Source organism: Prionailurus viverrinus, chromosome E2, assembly GCF_022837055.1.
Source record: "Prionailurus viverrinus isolate Anna chromosome E2, UM_Priviv_1.0, whole genome shotgun sequence".
NCBI classification, from domain to species: domain Eukaryota; kingdom Metazoa; phylum Chordata; class Mammalia; order Carnivora; family Felidae; genus Prionailurus; species Prionailurus viverrinus.
In genome coordinates this window covers 56,128,617-56,151,420 of record NC_062575.1, presented here as the reverse complement: position 1 = coordinate 56,151,420, position 22,804 = coordinate 56,128,617, and the positions used below count along the sequence as shown (strand labels likewise).

The 22,804-nt window shown below is 45.8% G+C and overlaps 1 protein-coding gene across 4 annotated transcripts; it reads right to left on the bottom strand.

The window, feature by feature from the left end:
- ZNF613 (zinc finger protein 613) lies at positions 1 to 17,057 on the bottom strand. Of its 4 annotated transcripts, none has more exons than XM_047837261.1 (5): positions 16,940 to 17,057; positions 12,167 to 12,374; positions 8,206 to 8,332; positions 7,821 to 7,964; positions 1 to 2,978 (listed from the first exon to the last, which is right to left on the bottom strand). In XM_047837261.1, exons 2-5 carry the CDS (start codon positions 12,179 to 12,181, stop codon positions 1,261 to 1,263), a joined length of 2,004 nt encoding a protein of 667 aa, XP_047693217.1. In that variant the 5' UTR covers positions 12,182 to 12,374; positions 16,940 to 17,057; the 3' UTR covers positions 1 to 1,260. The 4 variants fall into 4 exon arrangements, with proteins under 4 accessions (XP_047693217.1, XP_047693218.1, XP_047693219.1 ...); XM_047837262.1 differs by having other exon boundaries at positions 7,821 to 7,913; XM_047837263.1 differs by lacking the exon at positions 12,167 to 12,374 and having other exon boundaries at positions 16,940 to 17,018.
- Positions 17,058 to 22,804: the final 5,747 nt, after the last annotated feature.

Below are 22,804 nucleotides of genomic sequence, written 5' to 3'. Positions count from 1 at the left end.
AATATGCGAAAATCTATAAACTATCTGGGTAGGGATTTATAATCCAGGTAGAAAGATAGTATCTTTTAACAAAGTATCCACATCCTATTTTACACATGTAAAACCAACTGAATCTTTTCCCCATCCCTGTCCAAATAATAACATGCCCCTCCAGCAAGAAATTACCATGATACTTTGTACCTTTTACCTTATGTCCCTTTCAACTAATGTAGGTGTATCTATCCTCTGATTACATGTGCTAGAAGGTCAAAGTGCTATATGCATGTAATTCAGTTTAAAAAGAAAAAAAAAACACTTCAAAGGCAGCAAGGATTCTTATTTAGTTCACTACTGTCAGCATCTGTAGATCATGTAAGGAAATAGCTAATGAAAGGTTTTCTGAGCGGTGTGTGTACCGGCTGGGAACTGTCTTCTAGGCAAAGAACTTGACGGATAGGTTATTCAGGAGTTCCGAGTAGTTGTTCCTTTGGGGGATATTTACAAAGTCAAAGGCATCCAAATATGCCACGGTACAACACTGAATTAAATGTATTCAGCTTCCTTTTGAAGGACTTCAGTGGTCTAAAATTAACTGAATAAATTTAGAACCAAAATAATACAGGAGCTAACCAAATACTGATCCTGGGTGGGAATGAAAGATTCATGCGCCCCCCAGAAAAGGGGGGGTGCACGGTTATAGTTCTAACCACTGATGTGCACCATCTACCACCTCCTTTGAATTAAGGAGTCACCATCACATCAATTAGGAGTCTGATTCAAGGTATATTGTCCTGAAATGTGCACGGTGTGGAATGAGGCTAGACTTCTGGCAGAAATCTCTGAAATATTCACTTTCACAGGGCGTATTCGCTGGATGTGTTTGCTGCTATTTTGCTGAAGACGTTCCACAGTTGGTGTGCTCAGAGTCCTTTTTTTCTGTAGGATTTCCCCAGCCTGAGGATGCTTCAGTGACAGTCCTGCCACAGTACTGCCTTCAAAGCTCTTCCAACAGTTTCTCTCCTGTGGGAACCGTCTGGCACCTAGTGAGGTCTTCTCTCTGGGGAAGGACTTTCCCACAGTCATTATATTTCTACCAGCTATGAGCTCACTGCTGATATGGGACCCGTGAGACACCAGGCAGGCTCTATCTTTCCACAAAGGCTTTCTGGATCTTTATTCTATTTGTCTTTTTATACTATTCCCAGGCTTTACACTATGCGTCTCAGTATACGCCTGTCAGCCACACACTGACCTGGCAGGTTTTATTCAAGGGCTTTCCACCTAGATTGTATCACACTTTATGCCTGTGTGCTTTTTGGGACATAAACTATGACGCAACTGGTCGGTGAAGGCAGCACCACATTCACTGCATTCAACAGGTTTCCCTGTGCAAACTCGGTTATCTGCTGGTGGTGCACATCTAGCACCTGGCTGTCCCACCGTGGCTGTGTTCCTATTTGCTAGGAGCCCACAGAGGCGTAACGAAGTCTGAGCCGCTACAGAAGGCATTGGCCTGGACACCTTATTAACAGGGTCTTTCTCCTGCGTGCTATCACTTGAACGTGACGGGCTGTGGCTCTCTGAGAAAGGATTCCCCACCGAGACTGGACGTACACCTTTCTCTCTTGCGTGCAACATTCCCTTATGGTAAACGAGGCAAGACAGGTGGGAGAAAGCCTTCCCACAGTCAGTGCACCTGTAGGGCCTCTCTCCTGTATGAGTCCTCCGGTGTCTGTTAAGGCACGACTTATCTCTAAAGGCCTTCCCGCAGTCACCGCAGGTATAGGGTTTCTCTCCTGTGTGAATCCTCCTGTGGTTAATGAGACCGGACTTGTGGGAACAGGATTTTCCACACTCACTACACACAAAGGGCGTCTTTCCAGTGTGAAACCGCTGATGGGATATGAGGCAGGTCTTCTGGCTAAAGCCTTTCCCACATTCGGTGCATACATAGGGTTTCTCTCCAGTGTGAATGCGTTGATGTTTAAGGAGATTGCCCTTCTGAATGAAGCCTTTTCCACAGTCACTGCAGACGTAAGGTTTCTCCCCAGTGTGCGTCCGCTGGTGTACAATGAGATTGCCTTTCTGAATGAAGCCTTTCCCACAATCACTGCATACATACGGTTTCTCTCCTGTATGAGTCTTCTGATGGGCGTTGAGCTGCGACTTCCAGCGGAACGTTTTGTCACATTGGGTGCATTCGTAAGGTTTTTCTCCTGTGTGAGTTCTCTGGTGTTCAATGAGCCTGGACTTTCTGGAAAATGCCTTGTCACACAGACTGCATCCATGGGGCTTCTCTCCCGTGTGAACTCTCTGATGGTTAATGAGCCGAGACTTCTTGAAGAAGCCTTTTCCGCACTCACTGCATACATAGGGTTTCTCTCCTGTGTGAGTTTTCTGATGCACAAGGAGCCGTGATTTCTTGGGGAATGATCTGTCACATTCAGTGCATGCGTACCGCCTCTCTCCTATGTGAGTTTTCTGGTGTTCGGTGAGCCTGGACTTTCTGGAAAAGGCTTTGCCGCATATGCTGCATCCATGAGGCTTCTCTCCTGTGTGCACTCTCTGATGATCCGTGAGCCGAGACTTCTTGAAGAAGCCTTTTCCACACTCACTGCATACATGGGGTTTCTCTGTCTTTTGAGTTCTCTGATGCTTGATGAATTGGGAATTTGTATTTGCAGAACTTCCACATTCAGGAAATTTAATTTCAATACAATACTGGTCATGCTTTGTATGGGAAAAGGATTTCATATCCCCATTAACCTCAGTCAGGTTCTTTACTTCATAGCTTCTGTTCCAGTTAACTGAACTTAAATTTGACTTCAGTGTTTTCCCATGTAAGTCAAAGATGTCATGACTTTGCCTTACAGGAAAATTACTTTTACTCCGATGAACAATGTTTCCAAATGCATTATGTTCATGGCATTGTTTCATTCTCTTTGGACATCTTTGATTTTGCAAGTGCCCTTGTAGATGGCCACCATCTTTCTTGATCTCTAGGAAAGAAGAGAAGAATGAATCTTTCCATGAGCTTGATATATCAGCTTGATATATACTAAAACTATTTCTCAAGTGGATCTGTGTAGGTTGGTTCCTTATTGACAACACTATGACCTCATTTTAAAGAAACTCCAGGAAATATGTTTGTTATCATTTGAACAAAGGTTAAGCACAATAATATAAGCAAAGAAGAAAGGTAAGAATAGTCAGTGCTTAAATAAGGTTAGATCACTCAAAATGAATAAACATAGATTTGGCTCCTTTCTAACTGTGACCTTACAAAGCATGCTAAGAAAGTACAATAAAACCAAGTTCCCAGAGGAGATAGAAGGATATCTGTTTTAAAATGTTGTGGGACACATTCATAAATCCTTAAATCATTAATTCATATCCATAAATCCTTAGGAAACTATGACCATGTACCAGGCATTGTGCTGGTGATGAGGACATAGAAACACATTTCCTGTTTCCACTGAGCATACGTTCTAGTTAGGAAAAACCAAATTAACCAAGCAGTGACAGAGAAAGCAGGTACAAACTGTGAAAAGTGGGTTCAGGGAGCAATGGAGAGTGAGGTGGACGGAGTCAGAACATAACGTGGAGAGAGAAAAGACAAGGCTTGCTCACAACTTCAACTTGGGGGGAATTAATACACGTGAGGAATCAGGTCTTATTCTGAAGTATTTGACCTAGGCCAATTGACAGGTGGGTAGTGACTTTTAATGAGATGGGAAATATTATTGGGGTTTGGAATGTGGGGAAATTAAGCGAGCGTATCAGCCTTCAGAGGCGTTTTGGATAGCTGATACAGACACGAAGAGCTTGATTGGATATGTAAATCCTAAGAAAGGTCTCAACTAGAAATAACAATGTAGAAATCACCAGTGTATAAACGTCACATAAAGAAAGGAAACTGGTTGGGTTCGCACTTGGATAAATGAGTATGTTGAAAGATGAAAGTATGGACCATGTTTACAATTACTGGAACATTAGGAGTTTGGGTTTTTAAATGTTTATTTATTTATTTTTGAGAGAGAGAGTGTTGGGGGCGGCGGGGAGGCAGAGAGAGAGGGAGACAGAGAAACCCAAGCAGGCTCTGTGCCGTCATCACAGAGCCCCATGCGGGACTCAAACTCACAAACCGTGAGAGCATGACCTGAGATGAAATCAAGAATTGGATGCTCAACTGACTGAGCCACCCAGGCGCGCCAGGAGTTTGGGTTTTAAACAGCCCATGGACTGGGGCGCCTGGATGGTTCAGTCAGTTAAGGGTCCACCTCTTGATTTCAGCTCTGGTCATGATCTCATGGTTTGTGAGATTGAGCTCCACATCGGGCTCTGTGCTGACAGTGCAGAGCCTGCTTGGGATTCTCTCTCTCCCTCTCTTTCTGCCCCTCCCCAGCTCTCTCTCTCAAAACAAATAAATGAACATTAGAAAAAAAAAAGCCCATGGAGGAAGACAAATACCATATGATTTCACTCATATGTGAACTTTAAGAAACAAAAACAGGGGCGCCTGGGTGGCTCAGTCTGTTAAGTGTCCGACTCTTGCTTTCAGCTCAGGTCATAATCTCATGGTTCATGAGGTTGAGTCCCGGGTCAGGATCCACACTGACTGTGGAGCCTGCTTAAGACTCTCTCCCTCTCTCTCTGCTCCTCCCCTGCTCACAAGTGCATGCTCTCTCAAAAAAAAGAAACAAAAATACACAAAGGGAAAAAAAAAAAAAAGAGAGAGAGACAAACCAAAAAAATAGACTCTCAACTATAGAAAACAAACTGACGGTTACCAGAGGGGAGGAAGGTGGGGGTAGGTGAAATAGGTGAAGGGGATTAAGATTACGTTTATCTATCATGATCAGCACTGAGTAGTGCGTCCAATTGTCGAATCACTATATCGGACACCTGAAGTGAATATAACACCGTATGTTAACTATAGCGGAATTAAAACTAAAAATTTAATTAGAAACAAAAATACCAAAGGGGGGGGTGGAAACCCAGGGAGAAGCAACAAACATTGTCTACATTAATAAGGGAAATAAACATGCCCATAGTCAGGAAATTACAAGGGTTGTAGACACTCTGTGCCAGGAACCAGGGCGAAAGACCAAATACATGTTTCTTACATCACAATACCACACGAGGGGCTGTCACCTTCTTCTGTCACATTTACATTTTGTATTTGCACACAAGGAATATTCCAACTGTTCCCATGTCAGTGTAATGAGCCCCCAAACCGACACCTTGCCCCCAATAGCATCTTTTTCCAAAATTCTTTTTTGTTTTAAGTTTACTTAGTTGAGAGAGAGAGAGAGAGAGAGAGAGAGAGAGAGAGAGAGAGAATGAGCGGGGGTGAAGAGGGCAGAGAGAGAAGGAGACAGAGAGAATCCCAAGCAGGTTCCATGCTGTCAGCACAGAGCCCGACATGGGGCTCAAACTCACGAACCGTGAGATCATGACCTGAGCCGAAATCAAGAGTCGGATGCTTAACAGACTGGGCCAGCCAGGTGCCCCTCTTTCAAAATTCTACATATACATCTTGGTTTCCATCGTTTACAGGATGCTAAAGGATCACATTTCTGATCCTAGACCAAGACTCTTGGTGGCTTTGCCTTCCATTTTTCTTAGAACTACTGGATGCATATACACCACTGCCACTCAGTTAAAAAGGGAGACCACACATCCAAGGACAATACAAATCCAACTTACAGCTCCACCATTCTACCTCACTTACTAACCAACTCCCGACAGTTAGCCTGGAAATAAGTTACGTCTCCAACGATGACCCCATTTATCCATGTTTCCCCCACGAATTCCTTCTAAACCTGGCCTTCGTGTGGCTGCAGTCAGGCTAATCCTCTGACAGCCTCCACACGGCTGTGCCCATTCCCACACTCACACCTGCGTTCTTTGCCCTTCATCATCTTTACTCCAATCTTATTTATGCCTCCCACATATCATGCCTCCCTTCTCCCACTCTGCATCACTGTGAACTGTTTCCCCTCGGTTTCTAAAGTACTCCTAGCTTTACCGTTCACTGACAATTAACTTCACCCAGCCCAGGACTGTAGCACGAGACGCCTCATTCAAAGCGGAACTTCCATGTTTGACATGCCAATTTGTCCCGTTTTCTTTTTTTTTTTTTTTTTTATGTTTATTATTTATTTTTGAGAGAGAGAGGAAGAGTGCACTCATGCATGTGAGCAGGGGAGGGGGAGAGAGAGAAGGGGGACAGAGGATCCAAAGTGGGCTCTGTATTGACAGCAGAGAGCCCGATGCGGGGCTCCGACTCACGAACCTGCAAGATCATGACCTGAGCCGAAGTCAGACACTCAACCAACTGAGCCGCCCAGAAGCCCCTGTTCTCTATTTTCTACTAAAATCCTACTTCTAGAATATATTGCTTTACTTCTCACTAAATTCAATTTCTTCCAGCACATATGAAGACTGTGGCTCGACCAATTAGGCTCAAGAGGGCCTGTTTTACAGCATCATATATAGACCAGCCCAGGCCATCACCCTGAAGCTAACAAAAACACGCTCTCAAAAGAAAGGGTCTGGGAAACCCTGCGTTTAACAAATGGCCACCTTTCTGATTCCTAGCTGTCCAAGGCTCCTTTATTTATTTATTTTTTTTAGATATCTATTTATTTTTGAGAGAGAGAGACACACACACACAGAGCATGAGTAGAGAGGGGCAGAGAGAAAGGGAGACAGAATCAGAAGCAGGCTCCAGGCTCTGAGCTGTCAGCACAGAGCCTGATGATGGGCTTGAACTCACAGACGGCGAGATCATGACCTCAGAGGAAGTTGGACGTTTAACCGACTGAGCCACCCAGGCACCTCTGTCCAAGGCTCTTCTTAATCTGTCCACATACCACACGAGATATACTCAATCCATATTTCCATCTCTAGTCCTAAACTCTCCCTGGACTCCTCTGCCATATCCAAATTCTCCCAAATTCCCATGCATGCAGAGTGGGAGAAGGGTCAATGGAAACCAAGATGCCCATGCATCTCCCAAATTCTCTGAATTATTCTAGCAAATAATCAAATTCAAGGGGGAGGAGGTCATGGGAACCTCGAATTTGTAGCCAAGTCAGACAGAAGCTGTGAGTAACCTGATTGATATCTAAAGTGGGGGGCAGTCTCATGGGATCTGCCCTTAACCTATGGGATCTAACACTACCCTCCAGGAAGATAATGTCAGAACTGAGTTCAATCGTAAGACACCCAGCCAGTGTCACAAAGAACTGCTTGGTGTGGGGAGAAACCCCAACACGTAGCATCAGAAGTTCTGTGCATGTGGCCGTGGTGTCAAAGGAGAGATACGAGAGGTTTTCTACACAGCCCGGATGCAAGATGGGAAGATCAGAAGTTACGTCCCTCCCAAATTCACATGTTGAAATCCTAACTCCCAATCAAAACCGGAAGTGAATGTTAGGAAGGGAAAATGACGTTATCCAAAGGGACAGGAAGGGGCACTGGTCAGAAGACGGGGCTCAAATTGAACACTTCTCTTTGGAGAGAGGTGTGGAAGGTGGAGTTTCGGAGCAAGGGAAGCAGAAGGAACAGGTGATGATACAGCACTGGGCAAAGAAGGCTGATGAGATTTGAAGATTTGAAAAAGAAACCCAGAGAGAAAAATAACGGAGACCTGTATGAAACAACCACAAATTGAACCCAAGCAGAGACAGGTCCTCTAAGCACCTAAAAGAGAAAGGACCCTTCTACGGGAGATTCTTGGAGCTCTGTGACACACGTCCTCAGACACCCTTGCAGCCGTGACACTCTGAGTGACTAAATGCGACCTCCTCACCATCTACCCCACTGGCTCTCACCTGGACAGATCCAACGGCGGGTTTCATCTTCTGTCATCCACCGTCCCCCTCGTTCCAGTCTGGAGAGTGCAGCCGGCATGCTGGCCACATACCCTGTTCGTGGGAAACGACAGAAGAGGCAGGCTCTGTGAACTGGGCCGTGGTCTGCCAACACAGAACAACGTTCTATGTCAGGGGCCATGCAATTGCAATTTCCAGGCAGGCAAAGATAAAGGGCTTGTCTCGGGAAAGGCACATGACACCCTCGAATCTGGGGCCAGAGGGGACGGACTGAGAACCTACATGTCAGAGCAGCACAGACACGCCAGAGCTCTCCGAAGCTGACAGAGGAAAGGCCACTGACTGGGAACCCCCTAAAAGAGAGACACAGGGGAGCCGTCCTCACCCACTGACACCAGGTTCCTGAAGTTCTCCAGCATCACGTCCCGGTACAGGTCCTTCTGGGCGGGGGCCAGGAGCCGCCACTCCTCCTGGGTGAAGTCCACAGCCACATCCTCCAGTGTCAGCGATTCCTGTAACAACACAGTCCTGTTTAACATGACTGTTCCTTGAGTTCCTGAAATGGAAGGAATATAAGGGGAGTTGTTCTCATTTTCGCCACATAGACCACATATGTACATTTAGGTCTTTGGATATATTTTTTTAATTTATTATTTTTTGTTTTATTTTTAATTTTATTAAAAAATTTTTTAATGTTTATTTTTCTTTCTTTTTTTAACGTTTATTTATTTATTTATTTATTTATTTATTTATTTATTTTTTAAACGTTTATTTATTTTTGAGACAGAGAGAGACAGAGCATGAATGGGGGAGGGTCAGAGAGAGGGAGACACAGAATCTGAAACAGGCTCCAGGCTCTGAGCTGTCAGCACAGAGCCCGACGTGGGGCTCGAACTCACGGACCGCGAGATCATGACCTGAGCCGAAGTCGGCCGCTTAACCGACTAAGCCACCCAGGCGCCCCAATGTTTATTTATTTTTGAGAGAGAGAAAGATAGTGTGAGCAGGGGAGGGGCAGAGAGAGAGGGACACACAGAATCCGAAACAGGCTCCAGGCTCTGAGCTGTCAGCACAGAGCCCGACGTGGGGCTCGAACTCACGGACCGCGAGATCATGACCTGAGCCGAAGTCGGCCGCTTAACCGACTAAGCCACCCAGGCGCCCCAATGTTTATTTATTTTTGAGAGAGAGAAAGATAGTGTGAGCAGGGGAGGGGCAGAGAGAGAGGGACACACAGAATCCGAAACAGGCTTCAGGCTCTGAGCTGTCAGCGCAGAGCCCAACGGGGGGCTTGAACTCGTGAACTGCAAGATCATGACCTGAGCTGAAGTCAGACACTTAACTGACTGAACCATCCAGGTGCCCCCAGGTCTTTGGGTATTTAAAAAAAAAAAAAATTTTTTTTAACGTTTATTCATTTTTGAGAGACAGAGAGAGACAGAGTGTGAGCAGGGGAGGGGCAGAGAGAGAGAGGGAGACAAAGAATCCGAAGCAGGCTCCAGGCTCTGAGCTGTCAGCACAGAGCCCGACGCGGGGCTCGAACTCACGAACCACGAGATCATGACCTGAGCCAAAGTCAGATACTTAACTGACTGAGCCACTAAGGCACCCCAGATATTTTTTAAACTATGTTGCTATAGAAGCAAAATACATCCATGTTTAAAGTATGTATAACAAAATGCTCAGTAAGCACGCAGTGAAGTATCATTCAACAGATCAGAAGTTTCTGTAATAAGTAGTCATTAAATTCTGCTAAACTAAAAACATTTCTAATATATGTATTTGAAGCACTGGCTGTATATATACATGAAGAAGAATCATAGTTTTGCTATATAACTCTGTAATCATTAGAGTTTTTTACCTTTAAAATATATCCAGACTGTTCTATGGGGTTAATATTTAAAAGGTAATAGAAGATGGCACCTGGGTGGCTCAGTCGGCTCACTCTCGATTTAGGCTCAGGTCATGATCTCACAGTTCATGGGTTTGAGCCTTGAGTCACAGGGCCTGCTGGGATTCTCTCTCCCCCTCTGCCCCTCCTTCACTCTCACACACACTCTCTCTCAAAATAAATAAACTTTAAAAATATACTGTATTTCAGTGGGGTGCCTGGGTAGCTTAGTCAGTCAAGCGTCTGACTTTGGTTCAGGTGTTGATCTCACAGTTCATGATTCAAGCCTCACGTCAGGGTGCTGACAGCTCAGAGCCTGCACCCTGGTTCAGATTCTGTGTTTCCCTCTCTCTCTTCCTCTCCCCCGCTTTCTCTCTCTCTCTCTCTCTCTCTAAAATAAACTTTAAAAAAATCCTTAAAAATATACTGTATCTCAAAAAACAAATAAAATAGGGGCACCCAGGGGCACCTAGGTGGCTCAGTCAGTTAAGGGTCCAACTTCAGCTCAGGTCATGATCTCACGGTTCATGGGTTCAAGACCCGCGTCGGGCTCTGTGTTGACAGCTCGGAGCCTGGAGCCTGCTTCTGATTCTGTCTCCCTCTCTCTCTGCCCCTTCCCTGCTCATGCTGTCTCTCTCTGTCTTTCAAAAATAAATAAATGTAAAAAAAAAAAAATTTTTTTAAATATGGGTGCCTGGGTGGCTCAGTCGGTTAAGCATCCGACTTCAGCTCAGGTCATGATCTCGTGGTCCGTGGGTTCAAGCCCTGCATCAGGCTCTGTGCTGACAGCTCAGAGCCTGGAGTCTGCTTCAGACTGTGTCTCCCTCTCTCTCTCTGCCCCTCCCCTGCTCATGCTCTGTCTCTCTTTCTCTCAAAAATAAACAAACATTAAAAATATTTAGTAAAGGGGCGCCTGGGTGGCGCAGTCGGTTAAGCGTCCGACTTCAGCCAGGTCACGATCTCGCGGCCTGTGAGTTCGAGCCCCGCGTCAGGCTCTGGGCTGATGGCTCAGAGCCTGGAGCCTGTTTCCGATTCTGTGTCTCCCTCTCTCTCTGCCCCTCCCCCGTTCATGCTGTGTATCTCTCTGTCCCAAAAATAAATAAATGTTGAAAAAGAAAAAAAAAAAAATTTTAAAAAAAATATTTAGTAAATAAAATAAAATAGGAGACAGTAGAAATTGGCTTTGAACATGAGCAAGGAGCATGTACTATCTTTCATTAAGGGGGAGTTTGAAAGCAAACTGCCTGGATCCCAACAACCTTACCCAACAGTACCTTCAACTCTCTACTGCCATATTTGAACTCAAACACCAACCAGTTCAGCCCCCTGTTCATAAGGACTTTTTAAAGTCATGCAGTCCTTCCATTTTCTTAGGTCACCTGGGTTTTATTTTCAGAATAACCCTGATGGTCGCAAGGCTGGATCCATGGGCTCTCTAGTTATGGTCCCAGAAAAAACTGTGCCCACTGAGGTCTCCTGGTCTATTCTCAAAGAGGACTCTGAGGAACCCTGTTTTGCATTTAGGAGAAAGTGGAAGTTCAAGACACCATCTCACATCTAGGAAGCACCCCTAGACAAAAGTCCGGATGCCTAGGTGCCATGAAATATATAGTGACATCCTTGTGGAACCAGTCTGCTTTCTCCTCAGTCATGGTCTATCCTGTGATCATCGTGATTCTCCGGTTATGACGGCCATCAAAGACATCAGACATAAGCCGACAGCTAACGTAGCCCAAAAGATGCTCCAGTCACACGGGATGTTCTAACACGAGTTAGTGTGGATCCTAACAACAACATGTTCCTGAGCCTATCTGCCTCGATACTGGAGTTGGAATCTAAATCTATTTCTGCACAAATCCTATTTACCAATGTATACTCTTCCATTTTTTTTTTTTTTTTTAATTTTTTTTTTTTTTTTTCAACGTTTATTTATTTTTGGGACAGAGAGAGACAGAGCATGAACAGGGGAGGGGCAGAGAGAGAGGGAGACACAGAATCGGAAACAGGCTCCAGGCTCTGAGCCATCAGCTCAGAGCCCGACGCGGGGCTCGAACTCCCGGACCGCGAGATCGTGACCTGGCTGAAGTCGGACGCTTAACCGACTGCGCCACCCAGGCGCCCCTCTTCCATTTAATTCAGTTGCATTTTAAAGTCCTCCAAAAATTGGGGCGCCTGGGTGGCGCAGTCGGTTAAGCGTCCGACTTCAGCCAGGTCACGATCTCGCGGTCCGTGAGTTCGAGCCCCGCGTCAGGCTCTGGGCTGATGGCTCGGAGCCTGGAGCCTGTTACCGATTCTGTGTCTCCCTCTCTCTCTGCCCCTCCCCCGTTCAGGCTCTGTCTCTCTCTGTCCCAAAAATAAATAAACGTTGAAAAAAAAAAATTTAAAAAAAAAAAAAAAAAAAAAAAGTCCTCCAAAAATCAATCACAGAATTAAGGGAAGAATAAAATAAAGTCACCTGGTCTTTAATCATTTTCTTCTGTTATTGGAAAACAGCCAGTAACGGGGACGCTGTGTCTCTAGTTTCTCCTTGCATTGCCCTAAATTCCTGGTTAGAAATCTTGGTCTCTGGTCAGTGGTGTCCCCACAAATGACCGCACGCAGGTCCTGAGACCCGCTCCTTGCTTCGCTTGATGGATTTTGCTCCCAGAGCTGGGACCTGTGGGCTGAAAAGTAAGTTCACTTTGAGTGCACATTTCCTCTGGGCCCAGATGCTATCACTGCTACTGTCACTCACCTGATTTCAAGGCCATCTGTCCCTTTGTATGGAGCCCCAAAGGCTACTGCACTCTGGAGCAAAGAAACACCAGGCTGTGAGTGTGTGGGCACTTTCTTCTAGGAAGTGAAAGTGGGGTCTGCAAAAGGCGCCATGAAAGGAGAGACAACACAGCGTGACGCCCTCAACGGGGGCCTCTCACACAGGTCAGTGTTTGGGAGAAGAAGTAAAAGGTGAGAATTTGGACATCTATTCCTTTAAAATCACATGTGTTAGTGTACCTCCTCAAAAGTCTTCATACATGGCTCAGTTTGAAGACCCAATGTGCTCAGCAAAGCATTATCTAACAAACCATTTTCATTAATTGTTATGTGAAAGAAATAAAGCCAAACCAATGGGAAAAAAAAATTAAAGCATATTGGACAAGGCTATTCTTTCTGGCTATATACACATTGAATGAAACTATAAAAACATGCTTTATATAAACCGAGTTCAGGGGCGCCTGGATGGCTCAGTCGGTTAAGTGTCCGGCTTCAGTTCAGGTCATGATCTTGCAGTTCGTGAGTTCGAGTCCCACATTGGGCTCTGTGCTGACAGCTCAGAGCCTGGAGTCTGCTTCCGATTCTGTGTCTCCCTCTCTCTCTGCCCCACCGCTCCCCACCCCGCTCGCACTCTGTCACTCAAAGATAAACATTAAAAAAAATTTTTTTTAATAAAAAATAAAAAAAATAATAAGCCAAGTTCAAGAAAGTCATAGTAGTGCTTGGCTGGCCCAATCAGTGAAGCGTGTGACTCGATCTCAGGGTTGTGGGTTCAAGCCCCATGATGGGTACAGAGATTACTTTAAAAAGGTAAAATCTTAGGGCGCCCGGGTGGCTCAGTTAAGCGTCTGACTTCAGCTCAGGTCATGATCTCACAGTCTGTGAGTTTGAGCCCCACATTAGGCTCTATGTTGCCAGCACAGAGCTCGCTTCAGATCCTCTGTCCCCCTCTCTGCCCTTCCCCTGCTCATGTGCGTGTGCGTGTACTCTCTCAAAACTAAATGAACTTAAAAAAAAAAGGGTAAAATCTTTAAAAGAAAGAAAGAGAAAGAAAGCCATTATCTCTGGGGGGGGGGGGTGGATTAGAGGCCATCACTTAAGTTGCATTTGCAGTCAGTGAATTTTTTTTTAAAGATTTTTATTTGTTTATTTATTTTTAAGTAATCTCTACACCCAACGTGGGGCTCAAACTCACAACCCCAAGATCAAGAGTGGCACACTCCTCCGAATGAGCCAGCCAGGCGCCCCGCGATCAGTTTATTTCTTTAAAAAGTACCAGTGACCAACAAAACAAAACAAAACAAATCAGGTACATCATGAAGGAAAATTCCCACTGAATGACAATGACAGAGTGGGAAGTTTCAAGGGCCCATAACTCCACAGAAACATCAAAAAAACAAGCAAGAACTGTCAGAATAAAGAACAAAACAAAACCTTTATCATAACTCTGAAGAACTCTAAACTCATAGGTTTATAGCAGCAGAGTGATCACTCAATCAAGAAAGAGGCAATTTGGGGGGGTGCCTGGGTGGCTCAGTCTGTTAAGCGTCCGACTTCAGCTGAGGTCATGATCTCACGGTTCATGGGTTCGAGTCCTGTGTCGGGCTCTGTGCTGACAGCTCAGAGCCTGGAGCCTGCTTCCGATGCTGTGTCTCCCTCTCTCTCTGCCCCTCCCCCTTACTCATGCTCTGTCTCTCTCTGTCTCTCAAAAATGAATAAACGTTAAAAATAAAGAAGAAAGAAATAAAAGCACCAGTGCATACTGGGGAATGTATAAAGCCAAGTACATGCACAGGGCAGGACACCTACTCAGAAAAAAACCTGAGAAGACCCTAAGCTTTCCCTCTGGCTGATCTCTACACTCAATGCAAGTAGGAAATGAACGGTAAGGCAGAGTTGTAAACAAAATAGTCTGGCTAAGCACTGAAGGAGCACTCCGGGATACAACACACAACCATGAGCCATAGCAAGTGAAACAAGCCAGACACCAAAGGTCACATGTTGTATGATTCCACTTCTATGAAATATCCAGAATAGGTAAATCCACAGAGACAGAAAGCAGATTGGTGGTTGTCACAGTCTGGGGGAGCAGGGGAGTATAGAGTGACTGCTTAATTGTTAGAGGATTCCCCTCAGAGTGATAAAAATTGCTCTGCAACTAGACAGAAGTGAGGGCACAATGTTACATGTGTACTAAAATCCACTGAATTGTTGACTTTAACATAGTTGACGTTGTTTTGTGAATTTCATTCAATAAAAACAATCCAATACCTCCTAAATATGTTCAGTAAAACAATAAAGTACCTTCTTTAAACCCGAGAACAAGAAAAGGATGAGCAGTAACACCTCGTCACATTATCTGTACCTATTCTGGAAATGCTACCCAGTTAATTTCATAAAGAATCAAGTAAGAGAAAAAAAGAATCAAATAAGAATAATCAGTATCAGAGAAGAGGAAGGATATGATTAAAAGTTCCTTCAATGTGATTAAGGGTCAGAACTTCAGAGATTTGAGCGAACATATATCAAAAATAAGTTTTTCATCTTAACATTCTATGAACTAAAAAAACAATATTTCTCGTATAAAAAATAAGTTTTTGGTCAGATGGCTGATTATAGGACTTCTATCTAAAAGTGGATAGCATTCTGGGGGCACCTGAGTGACTCAGTCAGTTAAGCATCTGACTTTGGCTCAGGTCATGATCTTGTGGTTTGTGAGTTCGAGCCCCGCGTCGGACTCTGTGCTGACAATCAGAGCCTGGAGTCTGCTTCACATTCTATGTCTCCCTTTCTCTGTCCCTCCCCTGCTCACACTCTGTCTCTCTCTGTCCAAAATAAATAAACATAAAAAAATTTTAAATAGATAGCATTCCAAAACACACATTTCTTACAGCAGTGTTACGTGACTGACTATTAGGGGAATGGCTTAACACTTCGTATTGAACACTTTCAATAGAGATTTCGCTAGAATCCAAAAAAAAAAATCCACTTTTAGGAAAAGTTGCAAAAGAAATAATGGAACAAGCAGGCCAAGTTGATATAAAAGTATAATTTTAGGTCTGCTAATAGAGAATTAATTGAATGAATAAAAGTATACACATCCAGTGAAATATTATGCAGCTATGAGAAATGCTAACAATCTATATTTAGTGAAAAGATATATACCTTGAAGTTATGCATAGCATAAGCACATGAAAAGATGCCCAATATCATTCTTCTTCAGAGAAATGAACATCGAAACCACAATTGAGATATAGTAAAAAAAAAAAAAAGAAAAGAAAAGAAAGAAAAAGAAAAAAGAAAATTGCAAGCGTTGATGAATATGTGGAGGAAATGGAACCCTCATAACTGCTCGTGGAAATGTAAAATGGTGCAGCCACTTTGGAAAATAGTCTGGTGGTTCCTCCAACAGTTAAACATATTTACCGTGTGACCCAGCAATTCCACACCAGGTTTATATCCAGAAGTAAAGGCATGTCCACACAAAACTTTGTACACACGGGTGCCTGCGTGGGTCAGTCCCCTGAAGCGTCTGACTCTTGATTTCCACGCAGGTCCCGATCTCACAGCCATGAGAAAGAGCCCCACTTCGGCTCTGTGCTAACGGTGTCAAGCCTGCTTGGGATTCTCTCTCCCTCTCCCCTCTCTCTGCCTCTCCCTCGCTCTCTCTCACAATAAATACATAAACTTTATATATATATGTATATATATATATATATATATATATATATATATATATATATATATATATTATTTTACTTGTGTTACAGTGGCATCGAAAAGAAGTGTCTCCAAGTGTGTGTGTATGTGTGCACACAGTAAACTTCCAGAAAGGGCAAAATCCTCATCTTTAGTAGAAACCTTACCACTTTGGTTGTGTTTAATGCTCGATTTCCAACAAAGCTCTCATATCTAGGGGGTCGAGAGGAAGAGATGCGACCCCGAGGAAGAGAAGAAGAGAGGAAGGAAGGCAAACTAGGGCTTGGATTAGAAGGGCTGACAGGGAAAGAAACGTTGGAACCCACCCACCCACCTGCTTCAGCCCTCACAAACCTCTCAAGGGCCGACACACCTGGACTTCCCCCAAACACTCGTCACCCCCCACCCTGGAATAATCCCGAAACCTGTACCAGACACCTGTGTTAGCTAACCGCGCGCCCTCGCTCCTGTCAATGAGCCACAGGGTAAAACCCGAATCCGAAGCGGACACCGCTTTCATGAACAAAACCCACTTCCAAAACTAGTCCTCAGTCGCTGGGCGCTACAGACGGGCACCGAACCTTGACCACAGACTCGGAAACGTGGATCTCGACAGACGTGTAATCACTGACCCTCACAATTCTTCAGGACCGACTCCAGAGGCACTGCACCCACACACACCCGACCACGGGCTCCCACTTCCGTCCTCTCCCCATGGACCCCACAGTCACCTCGGTCCTCTCACCCTGTTCCCCAGACGGACCCACACACAGACCTGATTTTCTAGAGACCCCACGATGACCTCCTACAAACTGCACTTCCGCGAACTCTCCTGCCGCGCCCGTGCCCAGCTCCCCGCCAGCGACGGCGGCCGGCGAGGGCCAGCGGCGTTTCTACGGAGCACGGACGCCTGGACTTCCGGCTTTTCCCGGAGTCAATATGTCCGCGCCCATTTGGCCACGGGTGTCCCAGGCGGCCATCCTTCTGTACTTGACGTACAGAAGGCGAAGTAGTCCTATTGGCGAGTCGCCAGGTAAGGCTCGGCACAGTGAGCACCTACCGAAAACACTCCCATTTCTCGCACCTTAAATCTTGCGCTGCAAACCGCACGGATATTCAGAAGCTCGAGTTTACACAAGACAAACATGGGGTAATAAGCTATGTCCATCTCAGCGGGCTCGCGAGAAAAGTAAACGACTTTGCGCAAAGAAAGATTGCCGAAAGACACAAGGCGCAGTCTTCTTAGAAGTTTGGTGTCTCTACAAAGGAAAACACCTGTCAATGGAGGATAAAGGGCAAACATAAAGGGTAAATACCCCAGGAACGCTGATGACTGGATATAGAGGGCAAGAGGAAGATTTGGAGAATCTTCAGTATCTTCTCCAGTATCTGGAGAAGCACTCACAATATAGGGAGAGTGATAACGCCATCCAAGGAAGTCAAGAACAGCGACTGGAAGAAACCAAGCTTCCTTTGGGGAGGTGGAGGGAGTCACTGCAGCAGGATTCTCACACAGAGAGATGGGACACATAGGCTTTTCAGTCCAATACGCAACTTTATTTGTCGTGCCTGCACAGGCTCAGTGGGTTCATACCCAAAAAACTGAGCTTCAGGCACAGAGGAATGTAGCTTTTACGCAATTTATACTTCTTTGTCTCCCATGTATGGTGACATACAGTCTGACCGGACACAGTCTAAGTTACAGAGTAATGTCAGAGCTACGCATATGCCTATAGGAGTTGATTGGGCTACATTACCTTCCTTTGTTCTGAGGAGGCCTCCACCACATTCCTTAGGGAGGGACTCTACCACATTTCCTCCTTTGATGCTGGAACCCCCTTCCTTTGGGTCAAAGAGCATCACCTTGGTTTAGAGGTATGTATTTCCATAACATCATCACATGCATGGCCATTTCTTTTTGACCATTGCCTCAATGAGGCTGGAGACAGACGGTATAACCAGGGGAGCTAGGCAAGGTAGGATTAAGCAAGTTCCCAAAATCAAGAGAATAATATCTATGAGGGTTTTGAATCCTCCAAGAGTTGAAAACCAATCTCCAAATAACTCCCCGGGGTCCCAACCTTTCCAGATCCGGATGGGACATGAGCAATCTTTCTCATTCGATCTGTGATCTCCTCTATGACTTTTCCTTCACCATCTATCTGTAGGCAGCAGTTGTTCAGGTTAAACTTTCCACAAAGTCCTCCTTCAGAAGCAAGCAGATAATCTAAGGCCAAGCGATTTTGATAGATGGTATTGCACATTTTGGTTCTCTGTTCAGCTAGGAAGTTAAGAGCCCTGGCAGTTTCATTGGTTATAATTTCTACAACTGCTTACAGTCTGACTAGTCTGTTTAGCATGTAAATGGGAGTGTGGTAACCCCAGGTCCCATCCTCTGCCCAGGTGGCAGGACCATAATATTGGATTATATGCTAGGGAGGCCATTCACCACCTTTCCAATTGCCAATTTGTAGGGCACATCATTTCCTTTGAGTCTCTCTGTCCCCATACACTTGGACTCCAAAATATTCCCCTCTGGCAAGTGGGAGCAGGAAGAGAGGATGGATGAATAGTTTCCAGCACACATAACCCTGACCAGCCTGAGGGAAGTGCTGTATAGGCTGTCCTTCCACGTATCCAGTATATTCACCTGGGCCCGCCATTTGATGGCTGTGTCAACATGATCCCAGGCCTCTCAGAGATGAGAGAAGTTAGACAAGGGGTGGGGATCTGGTTCAAGGTGATCTGGGGACCCCCACCATTGGGTTTCCCAGGTGGTTGAGTTATAAAATCTTTGGCCTAGGCATATTATGTTTCCAACAGAAATGGTGAGCTTTCTTCCCCACTGGGCAAGGCAATTTTTCCCTATAATTGAGTTTTTGAGGAGCCAAGCCCCAGTAGTAGGACTGGGGTATTCTGTTCCATTATAAGCTTCACAGGGATCTAATTCTATAGCCTCCCATGGCCATTGATCCCCCATGTTGGTTCCCCTGCATACATAGCAAGAAGAGATCTTTAGAGTTTGGGCTATGTCTCTCCTAGGGCTAGAAACAAGTTTCTTACTGTGACTGAAGTGGGAAGGGGGCTACTTCTTATTTCTCCATAGAAGGCATGGAAGACTTGATGGAACATGGTTGGATGGGCGGTAGTGACTCTCTTGAAATATAGCACAGTCCCTGGGTCTCTGCCTCACCCATGGATCCAGATGCCAATTCAGGTGCCCCATTGCCATTTGGAATCTCCTGGGTTAATAATGGTAAAATTAACAGGGTTACAGGCCTTCGATCGACAATCTGATGTAGTAGCCCCTTCTGAAGGAGCACTGTTGTGCCTTCTTTTTTCCAAGTAGCCCATGAAACACAGCTCCAGCTGGGGCATAAAAACTCAGGTGTATAGGCACATAAACCGCTTTCCTCACACACGTATTTGTCATTGAGTCAGTATTCCGGCTCCCAATCTAAGCCTCTGCATGGTATATCAACAGTCTGTGGGCCCTCTATGACGAGCACCCGCTTTTTTCGTATGACAGATGCCCCTGGGCCAATACTTATAACCACACAGACGTCAAACAGCATTGACACAGGTCGCTTTGGGTTAGTAATTTATGTCTGGCTGACAAGCCCCCCCCTCCAGCCCCCACCCTTGGTAGGATTGGACTTCTAACCAATCTTCACTGGGGGAGTATTGTGGGCCAAAGCAAATGTATTGACTCTCCCGTTGGCAGATAGAATAGGTGGTCTTATTGTGTCTGCAGGGCCCCAGGACCCTTCCCTGGCATGAGAAGTGGGTATGGTATAGTAAGGTCCAAGTCACTCCCTGGCCTGACCTGGTTATGTGAATACATGGGTCACGTGATGAAGAATCTAGGTCTACAGAAGAGGTGCAGATTAGAAGCAACCAATGCCAACAAACTATCCTATCCACAAAAGGAAGGCGAATGCTAACAGAAACCTCTCACCACACTCCCCGCTGGCCGGGGTGGCCTCTGCCAATCCTATGGCAAAAAGTAGAGCAAGAATCACAATAACATCGAGAGATGAAAGGCGACAGTGCATCAGAGTAAGGAAACAGATACAGAAAATACAGACAGTCTATTTGTTCCACCGGACCGTCGACTCCTCAAGCTTCTGCCATGCATGGATCAGTCAGCTTCCGGAGTGACTAAAGCAGGGCTGCAGTCTCCCGGAGCCTCTGGAGTTGCAGATTGCTTCTTCCGTATGGTCAGCTTGCATGGCATTGATGGATCAGGAATGCACTCCCAGTTTGGAGATGCCAGCTTCACTCTGCTGTGGTAAATCCAAGGGACCCACCTCGGCCACCTTTACTGCAGGAGGGGCAGACAAAATGACAGTGACCGGGTCCCTCTAGAGGGGTTTTAGGGACTGGACATTCCACTCCTTCACCCATATAGCATCTCCTGGTTTAAAGGGGTGAGTGTCTCTGTGGTCAGACTCACAGGTAATTGCTCCCTAACCCAGTGGTGGAAGATGGTTAGGGTAGAGCCAAGGGCCCACATCTGTTGTCTTAGGATTAGATTCCCTATCGCATTTAGATCCCTTCTTATGCCCTTGAAAATACAGGGAAGGCGCACATAATGGATTTCATAAGGGGAGAACCCCATCTGCTTAGTGGGGCTACACCTTTCTTTTAAAAGTTTTTTTTTGTAATTTTTAATGTTTATTTATATTTGAGAAAGAGCAGAGAGAGATGGCCACAGAATCCGAAGCAGGCTCCAGGATCTGAGCTGTCAGCACAGAGCCCGACGTGGGGTTTGAATCCATGAAACATGAGATCATGACAGAGCTGAAGTAGGACGCTTAACCTACTGAGCCACCCAGGGACCCCTACACCTTGATTCTTAACAAGGCAATTTGCAACACCTGGTCCCAGTATAGGTGGGTTTCCTGACATAGTTTACTTACTTGCAGCTTCAGGGTTCAGGTCATTTGTTCCACCTCCCCGGAGCTCTGGGGTCGGTATGTTGTGTGTAACTTCCAGGTGATTTTTAACCCCTTTGCCACCAGATGCACCACCTTGGCCACGAATGCTGGCCCGTTATCTGATCCCATAGTGATAAGGATCCCAAATGGAGGAATGATTTCTTTTAGAAGTTGGGCCACTTCATGTGCCTTTTCTATGTGAGTAGGGAAGGCTTCCATCCAGCCAGAGAAGGTGCACACCAAGACCAACAGATATTTACAGACTTGGACCTGGGGAAGCTCAGTGAAGTCCACCGTCATATATTCTTTTTTTTTTTTAATTTTCTTTTAATGTTTATTTTTTGAGAGAGAGAGAGAAAGAAAGAGAGCGTGAGCAGGGAAGGAGCAGAGAGAGAGGGAGACACAGAATCTGAAGCAGGCTCCAGGATCCAAGCTGTCAGCAAAGAGCCCAATGCAGGGCTCAAACCCAAGACCTGAGCCAAAGTCAGATGCTTAACTGACTGAGCCATCCAGGTGCCCCCACCATGATATTTTCAAATGGGGATCCCCCAACACTCTGTACCCCAAGGGCAGCCTTGGGTCCCTGACATGGGTTATGCTGGGCACACATTTCACATTGCTTGCCTACTGCTCAGGCTATGCTAGAGAGTAAAGGGATGTAGAAATGTAGGCTCAAAGTAGTCTCAAGAGCTGTCTGGCCAATATGGGTTTCCTGATGGAACTGCTTGACAAGAGTAAGGGCCAGGGCCTTAGGAATCGCTACTCGGCTGTCTTCGAATTTCCACCATCCACCTAGGAGGTAGCTTCCATTTTCAGTCTTAAACCAGGTACATCATGTTGTGAGTAATTAGGGTCCCACTCTGCCCAGTGGACTAGGGAACAGTGTGGTGGTTAAAGCCGCTGATTCCGCTGTTCCTTTGGAGGCTGCAAGCTTTGTCTCTTGGTCTGCCTTACAGTTTCCCCGTGCAGCCGTGGTGTCTCCCCTTTGATGTCCCCAACAATGCCTGACTGCCACTCTTTTAGGGGCTCACACAGCGTCTAAGAGTTCAAGGATTTCCTTACCATACTTTGTGTATTTTCCTCGTGAGTTTATTGACCCTTCTTTTTATAGAAAGCCCCATGTACGTGGAGGGTGGTGAAGGCATACTTACAGTCTGTGTATATATTAACACGTATCCCTGCCACCAGTTGGAGGACTCTGGTTAGTGCGATGAACTCTGCCTTCTGTGCCGAAGCCCCCTTTGGCAGGGGTTTGGCCTCGATACAACTCAGGGTCACCATGGAATACCCTGCAAGGCGTTCTCCCTCTTTCACAAAACTGCTACCATCGGGGAAATACTCAGAGTTGGGGTCCTTGAGGGGCTGGTCCCTCAAGTCTGGTCAGCTGGAGAACACCTCATCCATGACTTCAATGCAGTCACGATCTGGTTGACCTGGCCTGACAGGCAATAGGGTTGCAGGGTTTAGGGGCTGCACTACCTCTAGGTGAATGCATGGGTTCTCACATAGCATTCCCTGATATGTGATCATCCGGGCGTTGGATAGCCAGTACTGTCCCTTGTACTCCATAAATGTCAATACTGAATGTGGCACTCAGACTGTCAGTTCTTGTCCCATAGTTAACTTGTCAGCCTCAGACACTAAGAGGGCCGTGGCTGCAAGTGCCCGTAGGCAGGGTGGCCAGCCTTGGGCAACAGAGT

Bases quoted from the DNA above. Each gene is read 5' to 3' on its own strand.
- ZNF613 (XM_047837261.1), bottom strand. The intron at 7,965-8,205 runs GTGAGGACGGCT...CTGTGTTGGCAG, and splicing joins CAGGAACCTGGTGTCAGTGG to ACCACGGCCCAGTTCACAGA. The intron at 2,979-7,820 runs GTGAGAGCCAGT...CTTCTTTCCTAG, and splicing joins CCGCCGTTGGATCTGTCCAG to AGATCAAGAAAGATGGTGGC.